This window comes from Protobothrops mucrosquamatus, unplaced genomic scaffold (genome assembly GCF_001527695.2).
Source record: "Protobothrops mucrosquamatus isolate PMUCROS unplaced genomic scaffold, P.Mucros_1.0 scaffold7, whole genome shotgun sequence".
NCBI lineage: Eukaryota > Metazoa > Chordata > Lepidosauria > Squamata > Viperidae > Protobothrops > Protobothrops mucrosquamatus.
The window spans coordinates 2319612-2337610 of record NW_015386394.1 but is presented as its reverse complement, the minus strand read 5'-3'; the positions used below and the strand labels follow the sequence as shown (position 1 = coordinate 2337610).

Sequence of the window (17999 nt, the reverse complement as noted above, 5' to 3'; positions counted from 1 at the left end):
TTTTGTTATGGGCAACTTAAGAGGGTGGGAGTATTTGCAGACTGTCTTGAGTTGTACAAAATAAAGGTGGGATCAAATCAAATCAACCTTTATTGTCAAAGTACAACATGTGTACAATGAGATTGGCTGAGCCTCCCTTCGTGCACTCCCCCCCAACACAACTCACAGTGACAACAAACACACAATCTTATTGCACCATGTGAACTTATTGCATAAAGCTAATTATACAAATAATAAATCAATGTTGGAGTGCAATGATATCTAAATCCATCTCTGTGTTTTGAGTCTTGATCTACTTTTCCAATGGTCTAATCCAATCCTTCACCTTTCAAAACTGACCATTAAAGTTCTATGCAATGAAATAAACTAATGCTATAATTCTGAGATTCAGTTGTTTAATTTTTACAGTGCCAGAGGATAACTTTTTTTTTTTTGGCCTTTCTTTATTTTATAAGGACAATTAATCAAATCCTCCCTCCTGAATCTTTTCACAATGGTTCCTTACAATACAATGTTTTTCAAAGCCCATCACCACAGCAGATGAGGGTCGCTGCAGTCCAAAGTAGTGGAAATTGAAAAAAAAAACCTATGGAGAAAAAACATAATTTCTGAATGGGAGGGGAGGTGAATGTACTACTGTAGCCTCATTTCTCCTAACTTTTACATATTTGTGTCTATTTTTTCTTTCCCAAACATTTACAATGATTATAAAAGTTTAGCTGGTCTAGTAAAAGTATTTTGAACAATCTTTTTCTCTTTCTCTCTCACTGCTCCAAACGGCAACTATTGGTCTTTATGTCCAATTTGGCCGATTGCTTTAGGCTAAAACAGAAGGAAACCTCGTCCGAGTTTTTGACTGGTAACAACATTGTGATTCGGATCTAAGGCGGCGTTTTGTATGGCTGGAACGGGAAAATCTGCACCGCCTCAGGCATCTCTGTCCCCGGATCTGGTGTATTAACTGAGATGGTGTGAGATCCACTATACAATTCCCACAACTCCACCTCCCCCCCCCCAACACTCCTCGCTGTAGGCGCTCATTGCGCAAGGACCGTCTTAGGGCAGCCCCACCTATCTGGGGGAATTTTGTCTGAGGTCACTCCCCTCTCGAGTCGCGAATCGCAAGGCTACATAAATGCTCCCCTGTCGGCGAAACTGCTGGTGGCACCACTGGAGAAGGCTGGACGCTGCCGCTGAAAGCGCCTCGGCGGGCTAGCGGACTGGCACACGCTTCCCGTCGTTGCCCATCCAGGATGCTGGATTTGGATTACGCGCAGTGAGTGCGAGGGGAACTGGGTCGGGGGCGAACGGAGGGAGAGAGGGCAGAAGCGGACCCTGATGGGAGCCGCGGATTTGATGTGTTATAGTTGCTTAAAGAAGCGTAATATTGTGGCATTTCAGCGTGGGCACAGCGGATCCTCGTGTTCCGGGTTCGCACGTAAAAATGGACAGTGGCGCCTTCTTGAATCGCGCATCTTTCTTACCGGGCTGGTAGATTTTGGCCACAGAAGCGGGCAGTTTTCCGCTTGACCGGCTCTGGCGCCTACCTGCCCTTTTCAGTGGATCTGCGCCGAGGTGCTAGAACTGGGCGCCTGTGGAACTCGGCGGGCTCTGCCCCGCAACGCTTGCAAAACAGACGTATCGCCTGGGAAAGACAGATGCCCATCGGCAGAGGTAGCCAACTTGTGGCTCATAACCCACATAAATCTCCAACATCCCTTTTTGGGACCCCTCCCCCGAGCCCCCTTTGGATCAGTGTCGCTGGAAAGAATGACAAAGTTTCCCGTGATGCTGAGCTGTTATACAGATTTAAATTAAAATATGAAATTCTAAAAGAAGCCTATCGTACAGTTAATAACTTCTGAAGTTCTCACCAAAGCCAGTTGCACCCACTTTATAGTCCTCAGTCTTCCCAACTATAATGGGTAACCCACAGCCACCTAAAGTTTGTCCACCAAAACGTCTAAAAAGAATGAAGCAAAAAGTTGGGGGCCAAAACTGAAAATTAAAAGGCTATTTTCTTGCTAGAAAACAGTTTGTATGCATGTATATTAAAACTGACAAAGCAACATGTTTTTAATATTTCATAAAACAATGTCAAAAGTCATAAATGAAAATAAAGAGCTAGTTAAAATCTCATTGCTGGGAGTGAGGGCATAAAGGAGGCAGACCTGATTTAGGTTCTATTACACTCAATCCCATTTTTACTTAAAAGGTTATCTAAGCACTGTACAGTTTTCATTCTCTTCTCACAACAACCCAGTGAAGAAGGACAGAGAATCCGTGATTACTTCTTCAGCCCTATGGTTGACCTAGGATTTTAATTTAGGCAGATCCTTCTTGATCTTGGCTCTAGCAAAACAAAACAAAAATAACAACAACAATAAAAACATCTAAACATGATTGGAACTGTTTAATACTTAGATGGGATACTCTTTGCAGACTTAAGAGTTATAAGCTACATTGGAATTTAAAAAGCTTCCCAAAAGAAATCCTTGGGAATCACTCCCAAATGGACATCTTCATATAATCAACAGGAGTAGCTTTCATCTTGAGACATTTTTGTTCTGTCCTTCACTTCTTGAAGCTTAATGCAATCTAGTGTTTCACTCCATCTCTTTAAGTGTATGCCAAATATACTAAGTGGACTTCACTTTTGACTCTGGCATTTTTATGCCTGTCTTATTTATATAGGAATATTTTGGCTGCTATTACTCCCATTGCAGCCTTTTAGAAAATTGACTTATACAATGTTTTGCAGAAAATGTGCAACAGTTGTAATTTATAGAGATAACTTCATACTTTGCCAGCTATTCTCCAAATTAGCAGCCTTGCTGCTATTTTTATTTTGTCATCTCCTGTACCTGACCAGATGTTCTGTATTCTAGGTTTCCGTCCAGCCCATACTTTTCTCCCTCTCACTTTTCTTCTTTCCTGTTGTCTGTTATGCAAATATTGAGACTGGTGAAGGTTGGGAAAATTAGATTTGAATATTTCCCCAGCACAAGAGTGTGACAATGAGACAATGAACAGTTCTCTTGCTTTGTAATTCTACTCAAAAATGCTGATTTTTGCCCATTTCTACCCAGAGCTGGCCCATTTTGTTGAAGCTTGGGGTGCTGCCATGATTCTTTCAATATTAATATTAATTATAGTGCTTTGTTCCCTAGAACCATGTGTGATTTTAGTCTGCTTGAAGCCACCCTGGGGAAAATCTAGTTTTTTGGTGTACAATACATTTAAAAAAATAAATAAAATTGCTTCAGCTGGTGAAGTGACCTAGGTTGACAAGTTTTCCCCCTCTTCATACTAGTATGATCACAGCCAGGGTAAATGAAGGAATTAATAACTGCCTTTCTCAACATACCAAATTGGATGTCTGAGATAGCTGACTGGCTCTAGTTAATGGTGAGATTGCTTCTGCCACTACCCTCCATACAGTAAGTGTACAATGTAGAGCAAAGATGGTTATATATTGCACAATACTGGGAAGCCCCCTCCCCCTTCCTTATCTAGAAGGAAGCCTTCCCCATCTAGATGCCCTGTGCTGAAGGTTAAAAGCAAAGTCAACGTAACTGAGATGTGATTGAGTTGTTGGAGCAAAACATCTGAAGGAGCAAGTTGGGGGGAACTTGTTCTTTCTTTCTCCTATATCTCTCCTTTATGAAAAAAGCTGCTCCCTGTTTGAAGGTACTACATGGTTTATGTTCAGCCTTAGGAGTCACACTTTCTCTTTTCTTTCTTTGTATCATGGGCAGAGCCATGTACAATGATGTCATGGTAAGTGAATGGGTCATGCTGTAGGAGCTATCACCATCCCCCTCCTGCCCCTCTCCTCCTCCTTGATTTCAGGCATTTTAACTTCTAACTTGCATAATTTCTAACTAGCATGGAGCTGTATCAAAATATGACAATGCTTTGCTATGCCGATGTATTTAGCATATTGTATTTCCATCATCAATGCAATGCAGAAATGGCCACACTCATCCTTTTGGGAACTTGATATAACTCCTAATGAATTATTACTCACCCAGATTCAAAGAAGGCATCTTATCCCAGGGGTAGGGAACAGTAGCTCCCAATTCCCCCCTTGGGGCTTTTGATGCCACATCCAAATGCACCCTAAGCTCTAAAAGGAATAGCAGCCTTCCCCACTCTCAGGCCTTACAGATGTCAGAAAAGATTGCACGACAGAGCTCATTTTGTAAATCATTAGAATCTTTTATACCATTTTATTTTAATTGTTAAATGTATTTGCTGCCTATCTCGTTGTGGGGCTATTTTAGGTGGCTTACAACAATCCCAGCATCTAAACTATAACACCCCCCATACTAATAATGGGAATTATGAAACCTGGAGTTCAATAAATCTGAAGAACCCTTGATTTTAGGAAAATTAATTCAAAGAATAGGTTACGAGGCTAAAGATGATGTTAAATGGGGATGAACTGCAATTGGTAAGGATACTCAGTCTAGTGATTATATTTGTGGAATAGAAGAGGTTATATTGATTTCAATGAATTAATAGTAGTAGAGGAGGAAAAAAATAGATTCTCTGAACACTTTCCAATTTTACTCTGAATGAAAATTCTGTAGGATTATATTATATAGAATTAGGTTTTATTCCCACTGGAGGACATGTATATGAAATCTGTACATGTTTACCTTGCTTACAGTCATTTCATTACCTGATTAGGTAACATCTTCAGTGCTAGTGAGCATGGAGTTTGCTTCCTGGTTATGCACAGTAATTTGTCCTGCCAGTAGTTCCTTGATGTTGATATTATTTTCTGCTTAATTGTTTGTTAATCCATGCTTATCTGGATATTGGTTGCTGGAGAGGATCTGTTCTGCCCTTTTTAGCCTTTTTATAGTATTGTCTGTTTTGAAAAGTGTGTAAATATGGTTTATCTCTATGTGTCTCTCTGTAGAATTATATCATTTAGGTTTTGTTCCCCTTGATTAACACCAGACTAATAATCAAGCAGAAAATAATACCGCAATCAAAGAACAACCAAGGAGAAATCCACAACCCCACCACACTGGCGAGGCAAGCTATTGTCAGGGAGCAGACCCCACACTCACTCGCGCTGATGATATTACCTAGTCAGATAAAGAAACATCTGCAAGCAAATAACCAAGCTCAGAGAGCACCCAGAGTTCATCTCTTACCTACATCTGTTCTCTTTTATTGAGACATGTAAATCTTGCATTTTTTTCACTTGAACCAAATGTCACTATAGGAATATATAAAATACATAACTCTTTCTTCATCATGGAGCTTTACCAGGCATTACTCCTTGCTATGGCGAAATAATGTCCTGCTAGCATAATGTATTGTTGTCACCATCCAATAGTTTGTGTTTGATGTCCTCCAAATTTTCTCTTGCCCATCCCTGTAGGCAACAAGTGAAAGCCAAAGACAGCCCTGTTGGTTTTACTCTCCAGAATGTTGTGGCAACAATGAAAGGCAGCCAGGGTTGAGTGTTTGGTGGTACACAAGCCAATGGGAAGAGGCTGCATAAATCATGATCCCCATTCTGGGGATAATTTATAGTGATAAATTACTAAGGAAAGCTCCTAGGCTAATTATAGGACTGTCATACAGCATATATGTCTATTCAGTTGTAATCCCAGATCAATGTGTATTTCAAAATTAATCCCCTGCTACTGAAATAGGGATAATGAAAGTTGTTGTTAAGATGTATAAAATACTCTTCTAGTCAAAGAAATCTTAACTGATTAAATTCCACTTTTATTTGATTGAACAAAGTGGAACTTGCTCTGAATAAGCATGGCTATGTGTAGATTTATGTGATCTGTGAAAGAAAATCTTATATTATCCACCCAAACAACTAAGAAAAATATACAGCAGGAAGTTCCTGTCATTCTGAGCCTAACGTTTTAGTGCTGGCTGTTTTAATCATTGTTCAATGTTCTTGGTAATATCAAGTTGAGAGACATGAGCTTAGTACAGGCAGCCTGTATACCTGCTTACCAATTTTCTTTCTCTCTTCACAGGCCTGATGGATCCCAATATGGCTATATGGTAAGCATGTGATTTCAAATTCTGAATAGGGTTGGGAAATTTGAGACCCCTGACCTAATTTTAGGAGGTTCAAACCTCTTTGTACTTTTTCTGTTAACCTGTTGAAAGTGAAGAAAAGAGTGGGAGGGAAGGAAGAGAGAGGAACAGACAAAGGAGGTTACCAGAGACTGAAAATAAAATGGTATTTTCACTTCTCAGGGAGAATGGGAATCGCAGGTATGGGAGATGATTTTTAAAAAAGGCAAAATGGCAACCAAATGCATTGCAGCTATCATCTTGAATTCCCTCTCTCCCTCCCTCCCTCCCTCTCTCTCTCTCTCTCTCTCTCTCTCTCTCTCTCTCTCTCACACACACACACACACACACACACACACACACACACACACACACACACCAGTGGCCAAAGAATAGCCTGAAGCAATTGGCCTGATATAAATATATGTCATATGGTTTATGAGATGACATCATCATGCACATCTTTCACCCCTCCACTGATGCGTAATGAGATGTTGGCAGAAGTCATGACTGCAGAATTCATGGTGGGAAAATGTCAGTCTTGAAGCAAGGATTGGATGGATTGACAAGGCAGGGTCCCTTGCCTTCCTAATGGATCTTGGGAAACATTTCAGGAGTTTATATTATACTTACAACATCCCTATGTTTCTCAGTTCCCCAGTGGATTTATCAGTGATTTGGACTCTTACAAGCAAGAATCCACATTTCCTCCCTGCCTTGGAGATCCGGAGAGCTCCCCAGGTAAGATTTATTTTAGTGGTTCAATATTTTACAGTGTAATGCAAATTTGTAAAGAAAACCAATCAGTTAAAAGGCCACGATAGAGGAGAAAATCCATCACTTAAAAAATAAAAGAAAACAAAAGTTTGAAATAAGGTGCCACAGAAATCAACCACAAGGATCCCAGCTATCCTCACAAATAAATATGGTTTATCACTCTCTGACTTGCTGATTTATATAGGGCACTTTTGCCCAGCCTTAAAGAGCTCCAAGAAGCAACTCTTATCACTCACTTTTCTGTTTCACAGCTGCCGATCTCTCTTCTCCCCCTTCTTCCCCTCTGCTCTGGTCTCTTGCGCAATTTTGATTTAGTCATGTAACTAACCGCCACCTGACTTCTGGGACATTTCTGCATAGTTAACATTCATGGGAATCTGCCACAATATATGCAATCTCATATTTGGGGTTTTTCTAGTCTTAGGAAGGTGTAAAGTGCCTAGGCATTGTGAGAGATCAGCCTCCTGTCGTAAATACTACTCAGGGCTCAAACTTCTTGATAAATAGTGGGCCTTTACATTTGTCCTCTGAGCACTGTACTTAGGACATCCCTCTCATTTTATCACCACAACTACACCCCTATGAGGTAGAATGAACTGAAAGAGAATGGTTGACTCACATTTCAGCAGTGAGCTTTCTAGTCAAGTGGGTATTTACCTGGGTCTTACTATTCAAATTCATCACTTTAACCACTGCTTGACATTGCCAGTTAGGTGTAGTGGTGAAGGGGCTGGCCTAGGAACTGGGAGACTGAGTTCTAGGTCTTCCTTAGGCATGAAGGCCAGCTGGGTGGGTGACATTGAGCCACTTGCTCTCTCACGGCCCAGCCTACCTCACAGGGAGGTGGTTGTGGGAACACAGGAAGCAGGAGTATTTGGCATATTCTCTGCATACCAAATCTAACAATCCAATAATAACGTAACTATTACAACTCCTCAATAACAATATAACTATCGTTAATCTCAGCCCAGGGGAGCACTTAGGTGACCTTGTTTGCGTTGTGAGCTTGACTGAGAAAGTGAATGGCCATTTCTATATTGTTGCTGGAAAAAACAGCATGATCACATTCCCTATTGATACCAATGTCAACTGAAAGCAGCCTTTACTTACCTTGAATATCTGCTACCAGCCTACTGTGCCCGACTGAGTGGCTGAACAAATGGCTGCTTTGCTCAGTTCACCCAGCAGGCTTAGCCTTGTGGAAGCTTCGATAGACAATCTTCCAGGACCAGTGCAGGAAGCTCCTTTGAGTTTAACATAAAAGTCCAACGTGTTTGGTCTTCTCATTTTATTGAAAGGCTACTTTTTATCCTCATTTGCTGCAGTCTTTGCAACCATTGGAAGAGCTCTTCACATTTTTCTTGGAAGGGGGGAAATGACACTTCTTTCCTCAATAGGCAATGCATGTACTGCCTTGGTGGTAAATGGAAATGTGGATGTTCATTCTATGAACATGTATGTAGTGGGTCTATGTGCTAGGAAATAACGTTCCTGATGAGCGACATCTTCCTCACTGTTTCTGCTTTGGTCTTCTTTTAGCAGGCTCACCAAAACCACACTTCTTATGTAGCTTGAAAAATGTAAGTGCATGGGACTATTTTAAGCACCCACCATATTTTTCATTGGAAGTTATAATCAATAACAAACAACACAAATGCAAGAATTACATTAGCAGGAAGCCAAAGGGAAACCAAGTATTGCAATTTGTCTGATAGAAGAGATACAAAGTCCCAAGTAGAATTTGCAACAAAATATTGTACTGAAAAATATCGTTTGATGTCCTACCTAATGAGCCCGCAAGCCTCTTTTGAAATGCTTTATAAGCATTGTCCCCTGTGATAGCCCCTTGCCTCAATGTCTAAAGATAGTTCTTGTTTGAAAATAGATAGTACTAGTTAGTCTGATCAGAGATTCATACTTTGCAAATCGAGTTTGCTATAATATAGGAGTTAAGCATGTTCCTTATTCTACTGTATGAAACAGATTTTAAAAACCCACCTTCTGAGCTATTCAGTGAGCCCATTGCTGCCTTGTCGGATTTTGCTCCCTGGTGGGGAAAAGCAAGACTGCAAATATGCGTTAGGGTACAACTTGCTATTCCTATGCAAATTCATGGTGGCAGGTATTTGCACAGACCCTACTTTACAGCTGCCCAGAACACAGAAAGCTCTTTGTAGTCAGCTCTGTGCATCATCCATCTCTTGTACCTGAGCAAACCAAGTGAGCACTGAAGCCATTCTCTTAAGGTGGTAGGGGGGAAAAAGAAGCATTATGTAGGCCTCCTCCCCATGGGAAACCTCAACAGTCAAGGGCAGAACCACATCTCTAAGCAAGTAGTGGACATGAGTGCAAATGATACACAGGGATTCCCTTATCCCTCCCCAAAAGAATCCCCACCAGTCTTACCAGCAAAAGAAAAGAGAACAGCACATGAAACCATCTTAAAGGGAAGTCCACAGATGGTCCAGGTGATCTTCAACTTACAATCATTTGTTTAGTTCAAAGTTACAACTGCACTAAAAAGTGACTTATAAGTATTTTTCACACTTACGACAGTTACTGCATCCCCATGATCACATGATCAAAATTAAGATGATTGGCAACTGACTCATATTAATGACAGTTACAATGTCCTGCAGTCATATGATCATCTTTTGTGACTTTCTGACAAGCAAAGTCAATGGGGAAGCCAGTTTCACTTAACAACCATGTTACTAACTTAACAACTGCAGTGATTCGTTTAACAACTGTGGCAAGAAAGGCTGTAAAATGGGGCAAAATTCACTTAACAACTGTTTTGCTAGCAACAGAAATTGTGGGCTCAATTGTGGTTGTATGTCAAGGACTACCTGTAACTGGTCTGTGATTCTATTTTATTTACTTGATTTCTGATACTACTAAGAAGCTGGAAGCTTGCCATTGAAAGCTGCCTGTGATAGGGAGTATAGAAAAGCCATCAAGAACAGCAGACTAGGGAAGCATTAGTCTCATTTGCTGTTTTTTCTGATCTGCTCTTTGCATGCTGACTGTGTGGGAAGGACCTCCTCTTTTCTTTGTCCTCTTTGTGGAAAGTAAATCGGGTCAAGACAAAGATGTGATATTCCTTAGTGTTTCTTTATTAATTCAAGGTCTATCCCCATTTTGCTCCAGGAATTCTGGGCAATATATACAGAGCTCCTGCTTTCCATTTCCTCCTTAAAGGCTTCTAGAACAGTCAGAGACAATGACTGGCTTCATGTCACTTAGTAGGTTTTCATGTGGACAGTAGATCTGGCTTTCAACCTCCTAATCCAACACCTAACTCTTAGAGCACACGGTCTTTCTTTTTCTCTTCTGCCTGTTTTCAGTCCACTTGCGTGGAACTGTAGTTGATGATGACCAACTGGCTACTGCAGATAGTCCTTGACCTATGACTATTTGTTTAACAATGGTTCAAAGTTACAACAGGATCAGAAAAAGTGACTCATGACCCATCTTCAATGTTCTAACCATCACACTACCCCCAGAATACATGATTGCAATTCTGATAGTTGGCAACCGGTTCGCATTTTCAATGAGTGTGGTGTCTTATGGTCATGCGATTGTAAGTTGCAACCTTCCCAGCCATGACAAGCAAAGTCAATTTGGAAAGTTGGATTTGCTTAACAACCATGTTAATTGCTTGATGCTCCCAATGACCACAGTAAAAATGGTCATAAAATCAGGTCTGGTGACATAGTGGCTCATTTAGTGACTATATCGCTTAGCGACTGAAATTCCAATGCCAATTGTGGTTGTAAGTTGAAGATTACCAGTAAATACAAAACAAGAGCAGGTGAAAGGGCATATGAGGCTCTACTGATTTCCAGTAAATGTGCAGGTTTGTTTATTTGCTTATTGCTTTATTTTAAGCATTTTTGTGGCTGCCCAGTTCAAACCAGGTGCCACATATATAACTAAAACAAATAAACAATTTAATGGCAATCAGAAGCTAAAATTTGTTATATCCCACCAATGGGAACTCTGCTCAACCTGAACTAAGTATCCACGGAAATAACCATTTCTTAGCTATCTTCTGAAAGCATGAAAGGCTGGGCCCGGTAGTTATTCCAGTGTATGGTGGAAAGAGAGTTGCAGTAGCTATTCCTTTTCATTACACTTCATCATCCCTTCTAGCTGGTAGATTTTGGTTGCAATGAATAGTCAAAGAAAACACCTACTAACCTGAAGTTTGTGCACGTTTGCTGATGACTTTGGATTACTTTTTAATAGGATGCTCTTGAACAGTGAGCTTCTCTAGATCCTTTGGATTCTTCTTTTTGACCTGGGGTTTTGCCTTTCAGAGTCTTGTATGAACTGGCTAGAGATGCAAGAACCTGGATATGAACCCTTTGAGATAGGACACCTGGCTCAGCTGCAGAATGTCCAAGCCTCCTACCCCCCTGGCACTTACCCCCAGCCACAGCTCTCTCTGGAACCAGTCTACAACCACGAGGGAATGATGCCGGCCCAGAATTCAGCTATGGTATTCAAGGACGAATACAACACTGAGGTAATGGGCGGAACCTCAGTATCTGGGAAGGGGAAAGGAACCTGGATCCCTTAGATCTCCTTGGGAAGACCATGACTCTTTTCCTATCAGGTTATTTCCAGACATATGGATTTCCTGGCCAGCATGGCTTTTGCTAATGACTTATGACCACAGTAGGACCATAATTTCAGTTGCTAAATAAGGCAGTTGTTAAACAAGTCACACTTTATTTACAACTTTTTTTGCTTCAGTTGTCAAGTGAATTGCTACAGTTGATAAGTTAATCAGTCTGTCATTTAGTGAATCCAGCTTCCCCCCTTCACTTTGTTTGACAAAAGCTGGCTGGGAAGGTTGCAGACTGAGATCATGTAACTCCAGGATGCTGCAACTGTCAAAAGTACATGTCAATTGCCAAATGCCTGAATTTTGATCACATTACCGTGGGGAATCTAAAATGGTCGTAAGTGTGAGACCTGGTCATAAGCCATTTTTTTCAATGCCATTGTAACTTTCTAAACAAATAGTTGTAAGTTGAGGACTACTTGTACTATTGGTTAAGCAAGGAATATGAAATCATTAACCCTCGAGTTTTCAGACAAGAGAATGGGGAGTTGATAAAAGAAAATACTGTTGGAATTTAGCTGTTCTAGATGGGGGAATAAGGTAGGAGCATTACTTGCATTGTGATCTGTATTTTGCAGTTTTCCCATTGTCAGTCATATATATATAAATGACAAGAGATAGAGTTTTCTGCATGGTGTAATCTTTGGACCTTAGAAAGGTATGAGGAAATGCTGTCAACAAAACATGGCAGTATATTCTATTTTAAAATTGAACCAGTGTAAAATGGAGACCTTCTGGCAGTACACATGGTTTTAGAGATCTTTGGGGCAGGAAGCGTAAGACAAATAACCTTTTTCCTATCCCCAAAAGTATTTCTTTGCTATGTGACATTAAAAGGTTCAGATTATAAAGCTGTCTTTCATATAAAAGAAACAGATCAACTGGAGAGCCATTTAACTTTTGTAATAATCTATGTAATCCAGTTTGGTCCTTACTCTCAAGACTGGCAACTGCTATTTAAATGTTTCATTCCATTAAATTGTCATTTGATCTCTACAGATCTATCTGCCATACGAACAATATTCTGCTCCAAGGGAAATATGTAGCCCACTGTCAGAAGAGGGGGAAATTCACAAGGATGGCCGGAATCTGGAAGTATCTTCTGAGAGTGATTTGGATGAGAATCTCTTGTCTAGGTTTGATTCTGGTGAGTGGAGAGTAAGAATCCTAACTCAGAAAGTAGATAAAGCCTCCAAAGATGACAGAGGGCCCAGAGTATTGATCTGCAAGCTAATAAAGTATGCCCCAGGCACAAACCATCACTAAGAAATCAATCCACAATAGATAATTTAGGCATATGATCTCAGAACACAGCTGCTATCTACAGCCTGGCATTTGGCAGATGTATTAGATTCCACTTGCCTTCTTTCCCAACAGATGCGGCCCAGCACATCCAAAGGGCATCAGGATGAGGGGAAGCAGCTTGCTCACTAAATTTCAGAAGGCACAATATGTGGGCTAGATTGAGAAATTGAAAAGCATTTCAGACACATGCTGGAGCACTGCTAAGACAACTGAATGTTTACAATTAAGAGGAATTGAGCTTGGTATCTGTGGAGATTCTCAGTCATCCAGGTCACGGTTGCCCCAAAGATACCTTTTCAAAAGGCAACTGAACTTTGCTTTACCTTTAAGATGTTTCATTTCTCATCTATTCTTCAGAATTGAAGAAGCTTCCTGGATGAGAAGCAAAATATCGTCAAGGAAAAACGGAGTCCAGCTGTCTTTTGAAAAAGCACCCTTGAGACAATTGAGCCTGGTGTATCTTTTAATGTTTAGCAACTTTCTTATTTAATGACTGTTTGCAGTTACAATGGTGATGAAAAAGTAATTTTATGACCAATCCTTGCATTTACAACCTTCGCAGATCCCTAAAGCAACGGAAAGTTGAAGTGAGATTGTAAACACAATCCTAGTTTAACTTAACCACCACTTTGCTTTACTGACTGAGTTGCCAATTCCAATTGTGGTTGCTAAATAAGGATATTTTTTTTATCAGAATATGCTACTAAGAATCTGTAAGCATCTGCCATCTCAAGGAAGTTGGTTATTATTCCACAAAGGAAAATCTCTTAATTATTAATTTTTGTTTTGCCTGCTTATGACTTAGCTGTAGGTATATATGGGAATTCCTTTCTTAACCCCTTGCCCCCTCTCAATCTTAGAATCAGTTCTACATTCATTCTGAAACTGGTAACTCTGCTTTTTGTCATGGTAGAGTTAACTATTGGTCTACAGTATACAATTAATAGTGAGGATTCTTCAACCATCTTTCTTATTTATACTAGTATGCCATAGTGCTAGCTTGATGCATTGTTCACAGGTGCTGTTTAGTGAAATGAAGTCCATATTGATATTATGCAAAAAGTCTCTTGTTCCTATTCAACCTCTCTAGAATAGCCTATAAAACAACCAATGGTTGCTTTGCATGATTAGCTGAATGGAAGAGATCCTGTGATATGATGCTAGAACCCTATCTATTCCCAGCCTTGAGTAACTGTTCCTATTTTCTGAACAAATGAGGAAGGTTAAGGGCAGTTTTCATCTGGATAACAAAACAAGCATCAGGGTGAATTTCCATTGCTTGGGAGAATTTTCTTCGAGCTAAATGGTGAAATGTCAGGATTGTGATCTTCTCCCACTCTCCACAAGAAGTCCTCCGCCCCCCCCCTGATATCCTAACTCTTGGAGGAAATCCAAAAAGAGATTTTACTTTAATTTACCATCAGAGATTCAGGTAGACAAATGTGAAATTTGTCGCAGAGATTTTTGGCCTTGTGACATGCTGAAAAGCCCTCTCAGACCTCTGCCATCCTTGAGAATAAGAGAGGCTGCAGTCATGGCAATCTGGTTTCTTTCCTCCTTGGGGGAGTGCTTTCCTCTGAACAGCAGATGGTGGGGGGCATCTGACACATCTGTCCATCCCGATCTTTGGTCTCTTCTGCAGGCTCTCGCCGAAAACTCCGCCTCTACCAGTTTTTGCTGGAGCTCCTTGAAGGTGGTGACATGAAAGAATGTGTGTGGTGGGTGCAGCGTGATGCAGGCATCTTCCAGTTCTCTTCAAAGCACAAGGAGCTTCTGGCACATCGCTGGGGCCAGCAGAAAGGCAACCGCAAAAAAATGACCTACCAAAAAATGGCTCGAGCTCTGCGCAACTATGGCAAAACGGGCGAGATCCGCAAGGTGAAAAAGAAGCTCACGTACCAGTTTGGGACCTCACTGCTGAGCCCATCACCTTCTTCCTAAAGCCCTCAAGACTCCTGGGCCAGAATAACCTCCCATGAAATGCTTCCTCTGCTGGCTTTCTTGAAAACTATATTTGGGCATTTGCCAGTATGGCTGTATTAGAAAACGTGCCAAATGCTTTGCATTAAGCAAGGAGGGAGAATCTGAAAGCAATGAGGGCTTTTATTGGGTGGGGGGATCTGCACTTTAGGGGAAGGTTTATGGACCAGGACTTGGGGGGGGGGTTCCTTTTTGGGATGGGAAAATGGAGTTCAGCTAAGATGCATCTGGCTGGGATTCCTGGATTGATCTTTCCTGGATGGTTTGAGAACCAGTGCTCATATCAACTCTTTTGGGGGGTCTTGGTGGAATGAAAAAGGAATGAGACAGCAGCAGAGCTGCTAAATTATTTTTGAGTATGGCCTTAATGGATTTATGGCCCCTCCTTAAAATATTTGTAGTGTCTTCCTACAGTTGCACAGGGCTCAGTCCAATGCTTCCCTTATTCTCTTGCCATTCCATGCCTTACTGTTTCATCAACATGAATGACCTTTGGAGCAAGTAGGAAAATTGTGCAGAGCACACTTCTGGAACTCTTTCCAATCTCTTAATAGCTACTCCACTCATATGACCAGGAAGGAAGAGGGACTCGGCTTAGAATGGATGAATCAGCCACAATCTAAGTTACTGCCCTGATTCAACCCATTTTTTTAATCTTTTGCCAGCTTCCTTCCTCACACCAAATTTGGTTCTGTTCTGTTCAGTTTTTAGAGAATAATCTGGAAGGACAGTTGGTTAGAGTCTTTTAAAACACCTATACAGTTTCTTTAAGTAATTTCTTTCCAACATTCTTTTGGCTTGGAAAGAATAAAGAAAATTGGTAAGAAGAGGCATCATCCCACAAGTACTGGTCTGAAAAAGTACTCCTCTCTTGTCCTTTGATCCAACAACTACTCTGGAAGAAAACCAGAGGCAGATATGCACCTTGGGATTTATATGAATTCTCTGGTTTGATATAATCCTCCATGGCAGCTCCACACAAGGATTTGGTAGCAACTCAAAATTTTTACATTTTTGCAGCATTGATAGTATTGGAGGACTGAACTAAATAATTTCCAATTCATCTCTGGTATAAGTTGCCCTTGGCTTATGACAACAATTAGGCCTGGAGTTGCCGTTGCTAAGTAAAGCAGTTTGTATTGTTCAGCAATGACCATGTGGGTTGTTGAGCAAGAACCTCATGTGACCACAACTTCTGACTTCCTGCCAGCTTCATTACTAAAGTTACTTGTCGGTAGTCAGTAGAGAACTTTGGAAATTGTGATCACATGACTGTGGGGATACTGTGATGGCTGGAACTTCGAGAACCCACTATAAGTTGTTGAGCACTGTCCCAAGCTTGAATGTTCTCCGAACATTCAAGGTCATAACCTGAGGAACATCTGAACCTTGACTTTGATAACTTTGTAGCACCCTCTCAGTTTTTTCAGTTTCTTCTTTCAGCAAGAAATCATAATTTATGGGTTTGCTAGTTTCCCTTTCTGTACTGGAAGTAAGGGGATATTTGTCGCTTAGAGCATTGTTTTTCAACTTTGGTAATTTTAGGATGTATGGACTTCAACTCCCAGGAGGAAGTCACTTTTCTCTGAGTGTTGAAGTTCATGCACCTTAAAGTTGCCAATAGGGTTGCCAGGTGTCCACTATTTGAGTGGACAGTCCACTTTTTTCACATTATGTTCACTATTTTTTTTCACAAAATAGTGGACATTTTTTTTATTCAAAAGCTTTATGATGAAATGGTACGTAATCTAAAGCTGTACAGTCTACTTTTTTTACTACTTAACCCCCCCCCCCCCCCGCTTGTTCGCTATTTTTTGGAAGCAGACCTGGCAACCCTAGTTGCCAAGGTTGAAAATTAGTGCTCTAGTTTCAGCAAAGTTTGGATCAGGGCAGTGATCTTTACTTCTAGTTCTTCAGTTGGTAGAAGCAATCACTTACAAATTGCTTCTAAAGATTGAGAAATGAAAACAGTGGAGATGTGGAAATGGCCTGAGTTAGCATCATTTGAGCATCATGGTGGGAAGGAAGCAGATTATTCATGTCGGCGAGACTTTCTACTAGTCTCTCCCCTTGGGAGTCAAGACAGATGCACCACTTTTGATAAGTCATGTTTTGTTTAGCCACAGTTTGCTGGCTTAACTAGAATTGGTTGTGTAACCAAATCACTGTGGTTTGTTGAGTTACAGCTAATCATGTTGTGCAACTCCAGTTTTGTGGGCTGGCCTTTTGTAACTGGAGGAAGCACAAGATGAGGCCCAGAGGGCTTGGGTCTAAGAACAGGCAGGTTAAACATGAGAGAGCTTTCAGGAGGTCTTCAAATAGTAAAAAAAATATATAGTGTTGATGGGGTGGGGCAGCAATGGGGGGACAGGGGGAGACTCAAATTTCTGGCCCAGGACTTGAGTGTGTAATATAGAGTTGAAATGTTTATTTAATACTACAGAGTGAGGAGTTTTTGGTTAAAATCTGATTATTTTTAAAATGGATATCTTTTGTACATATTTTAGAAATTGCTAATAAATGTTTACAACAACAGTGAATTTAGTTACAGCTGAATTGTTTTGCAGTCATTCAAACACTGGGAGGGAAGGATGCTGGTGGGTGAAGCTCTTTGCACTTTGAAGTAGCCTTTCTCCAGCCAAATAGAAGGAAAAGCATGAAAGAATGGTCAGACCAGGGCATCTGTGTATGTGAGGAGGGGAGAAAACCTTGCCCTTGTTCTATTTAATTTACCTCTTCAAATCCCAGAATCTGCATGAGATTGCTCCCTCTGTATTTTTGGTACTTTATCAAAAATAATTTTAATTTTAATATATAGCATCCTTCACAAACCAAATGAGTTTAAGCTACAAATCCCATGCTGGCTGAGAATTCTGGAAGCCACAGACCTAACCTCTCCGGAAAGCACCATCTTGGAAAAGGCTGGGGCGTTGGGTTTCTTTTTAATTTAGATGTTTTTCTCCCAAACTTTGCTTATTTCTTTGCACTTCTTTTTGAACTCCACAATATCCTTCTTAGTGTGACATAGATAAGAAAAGGAGCAGAACTATATTCACAGTGTTGTAGCTGCCATCTTGACATTTTTGACACACACACACACACACACTGGATGCCCATGCCACTCAAGCCTAAGGACAAAAGCTGGTATCAAGATAAACCATCATCATAACGGAGAGGGAGTTTGAAATTTGAAGTTGATCATTAACATTGAGCACTCTGAATTGTGACCATGTGACTAGGG

At 40.8% G+C, this 17999-nt stretch overlaps 1 protein-coding gene across 1 annotated transcript; it reads left to right on the top strand.

Moving 5' to 3' along the window:
• The first annotated feature begins 1253 nt into the window (after window positions 1-1253).
• Window positions 1254-14719, top strand: SPIB (Spi-B transcription factor). Its single transcript, XM_015810211.1, has 6 exons — window positions 1254-1276; window positions 6021-6048; window positions 6717-6804; window positions 11163-11371; window positions 12473-12620; window positions 14421-14719. Exons 1-6 carry the CDS (start codon window positions 1254-1256, stop codon window positions 14717-14719), a joined length of 795 nt encoding a protein of 264 aa, XP_015665697.1.
• The last annotated feature ends 3280 nt before the right edge of the window (window positions 14720-17999 follow it).

Coding starts and splice junctions, on each gene's coding strand:
- SPIB (XM_015810211.1), top strand. CDS start 1,254: ATGCTGGATTTGGATTACGCGCA. Junction 11,372..12,472: donor AGGACGAATACAACACTGAG/GTAATGGGCGGA, acceptor TGATCTCTACAG/ATCTATCTGCCATACGAACA. Junction 12,621..14,420: donor CTTGTCTAGGTTTGATTCTG/GTGAGTGGAGAG, acceptor TCTCTTCTGCAG/GCTCTCGCCGAAAACTCCGC.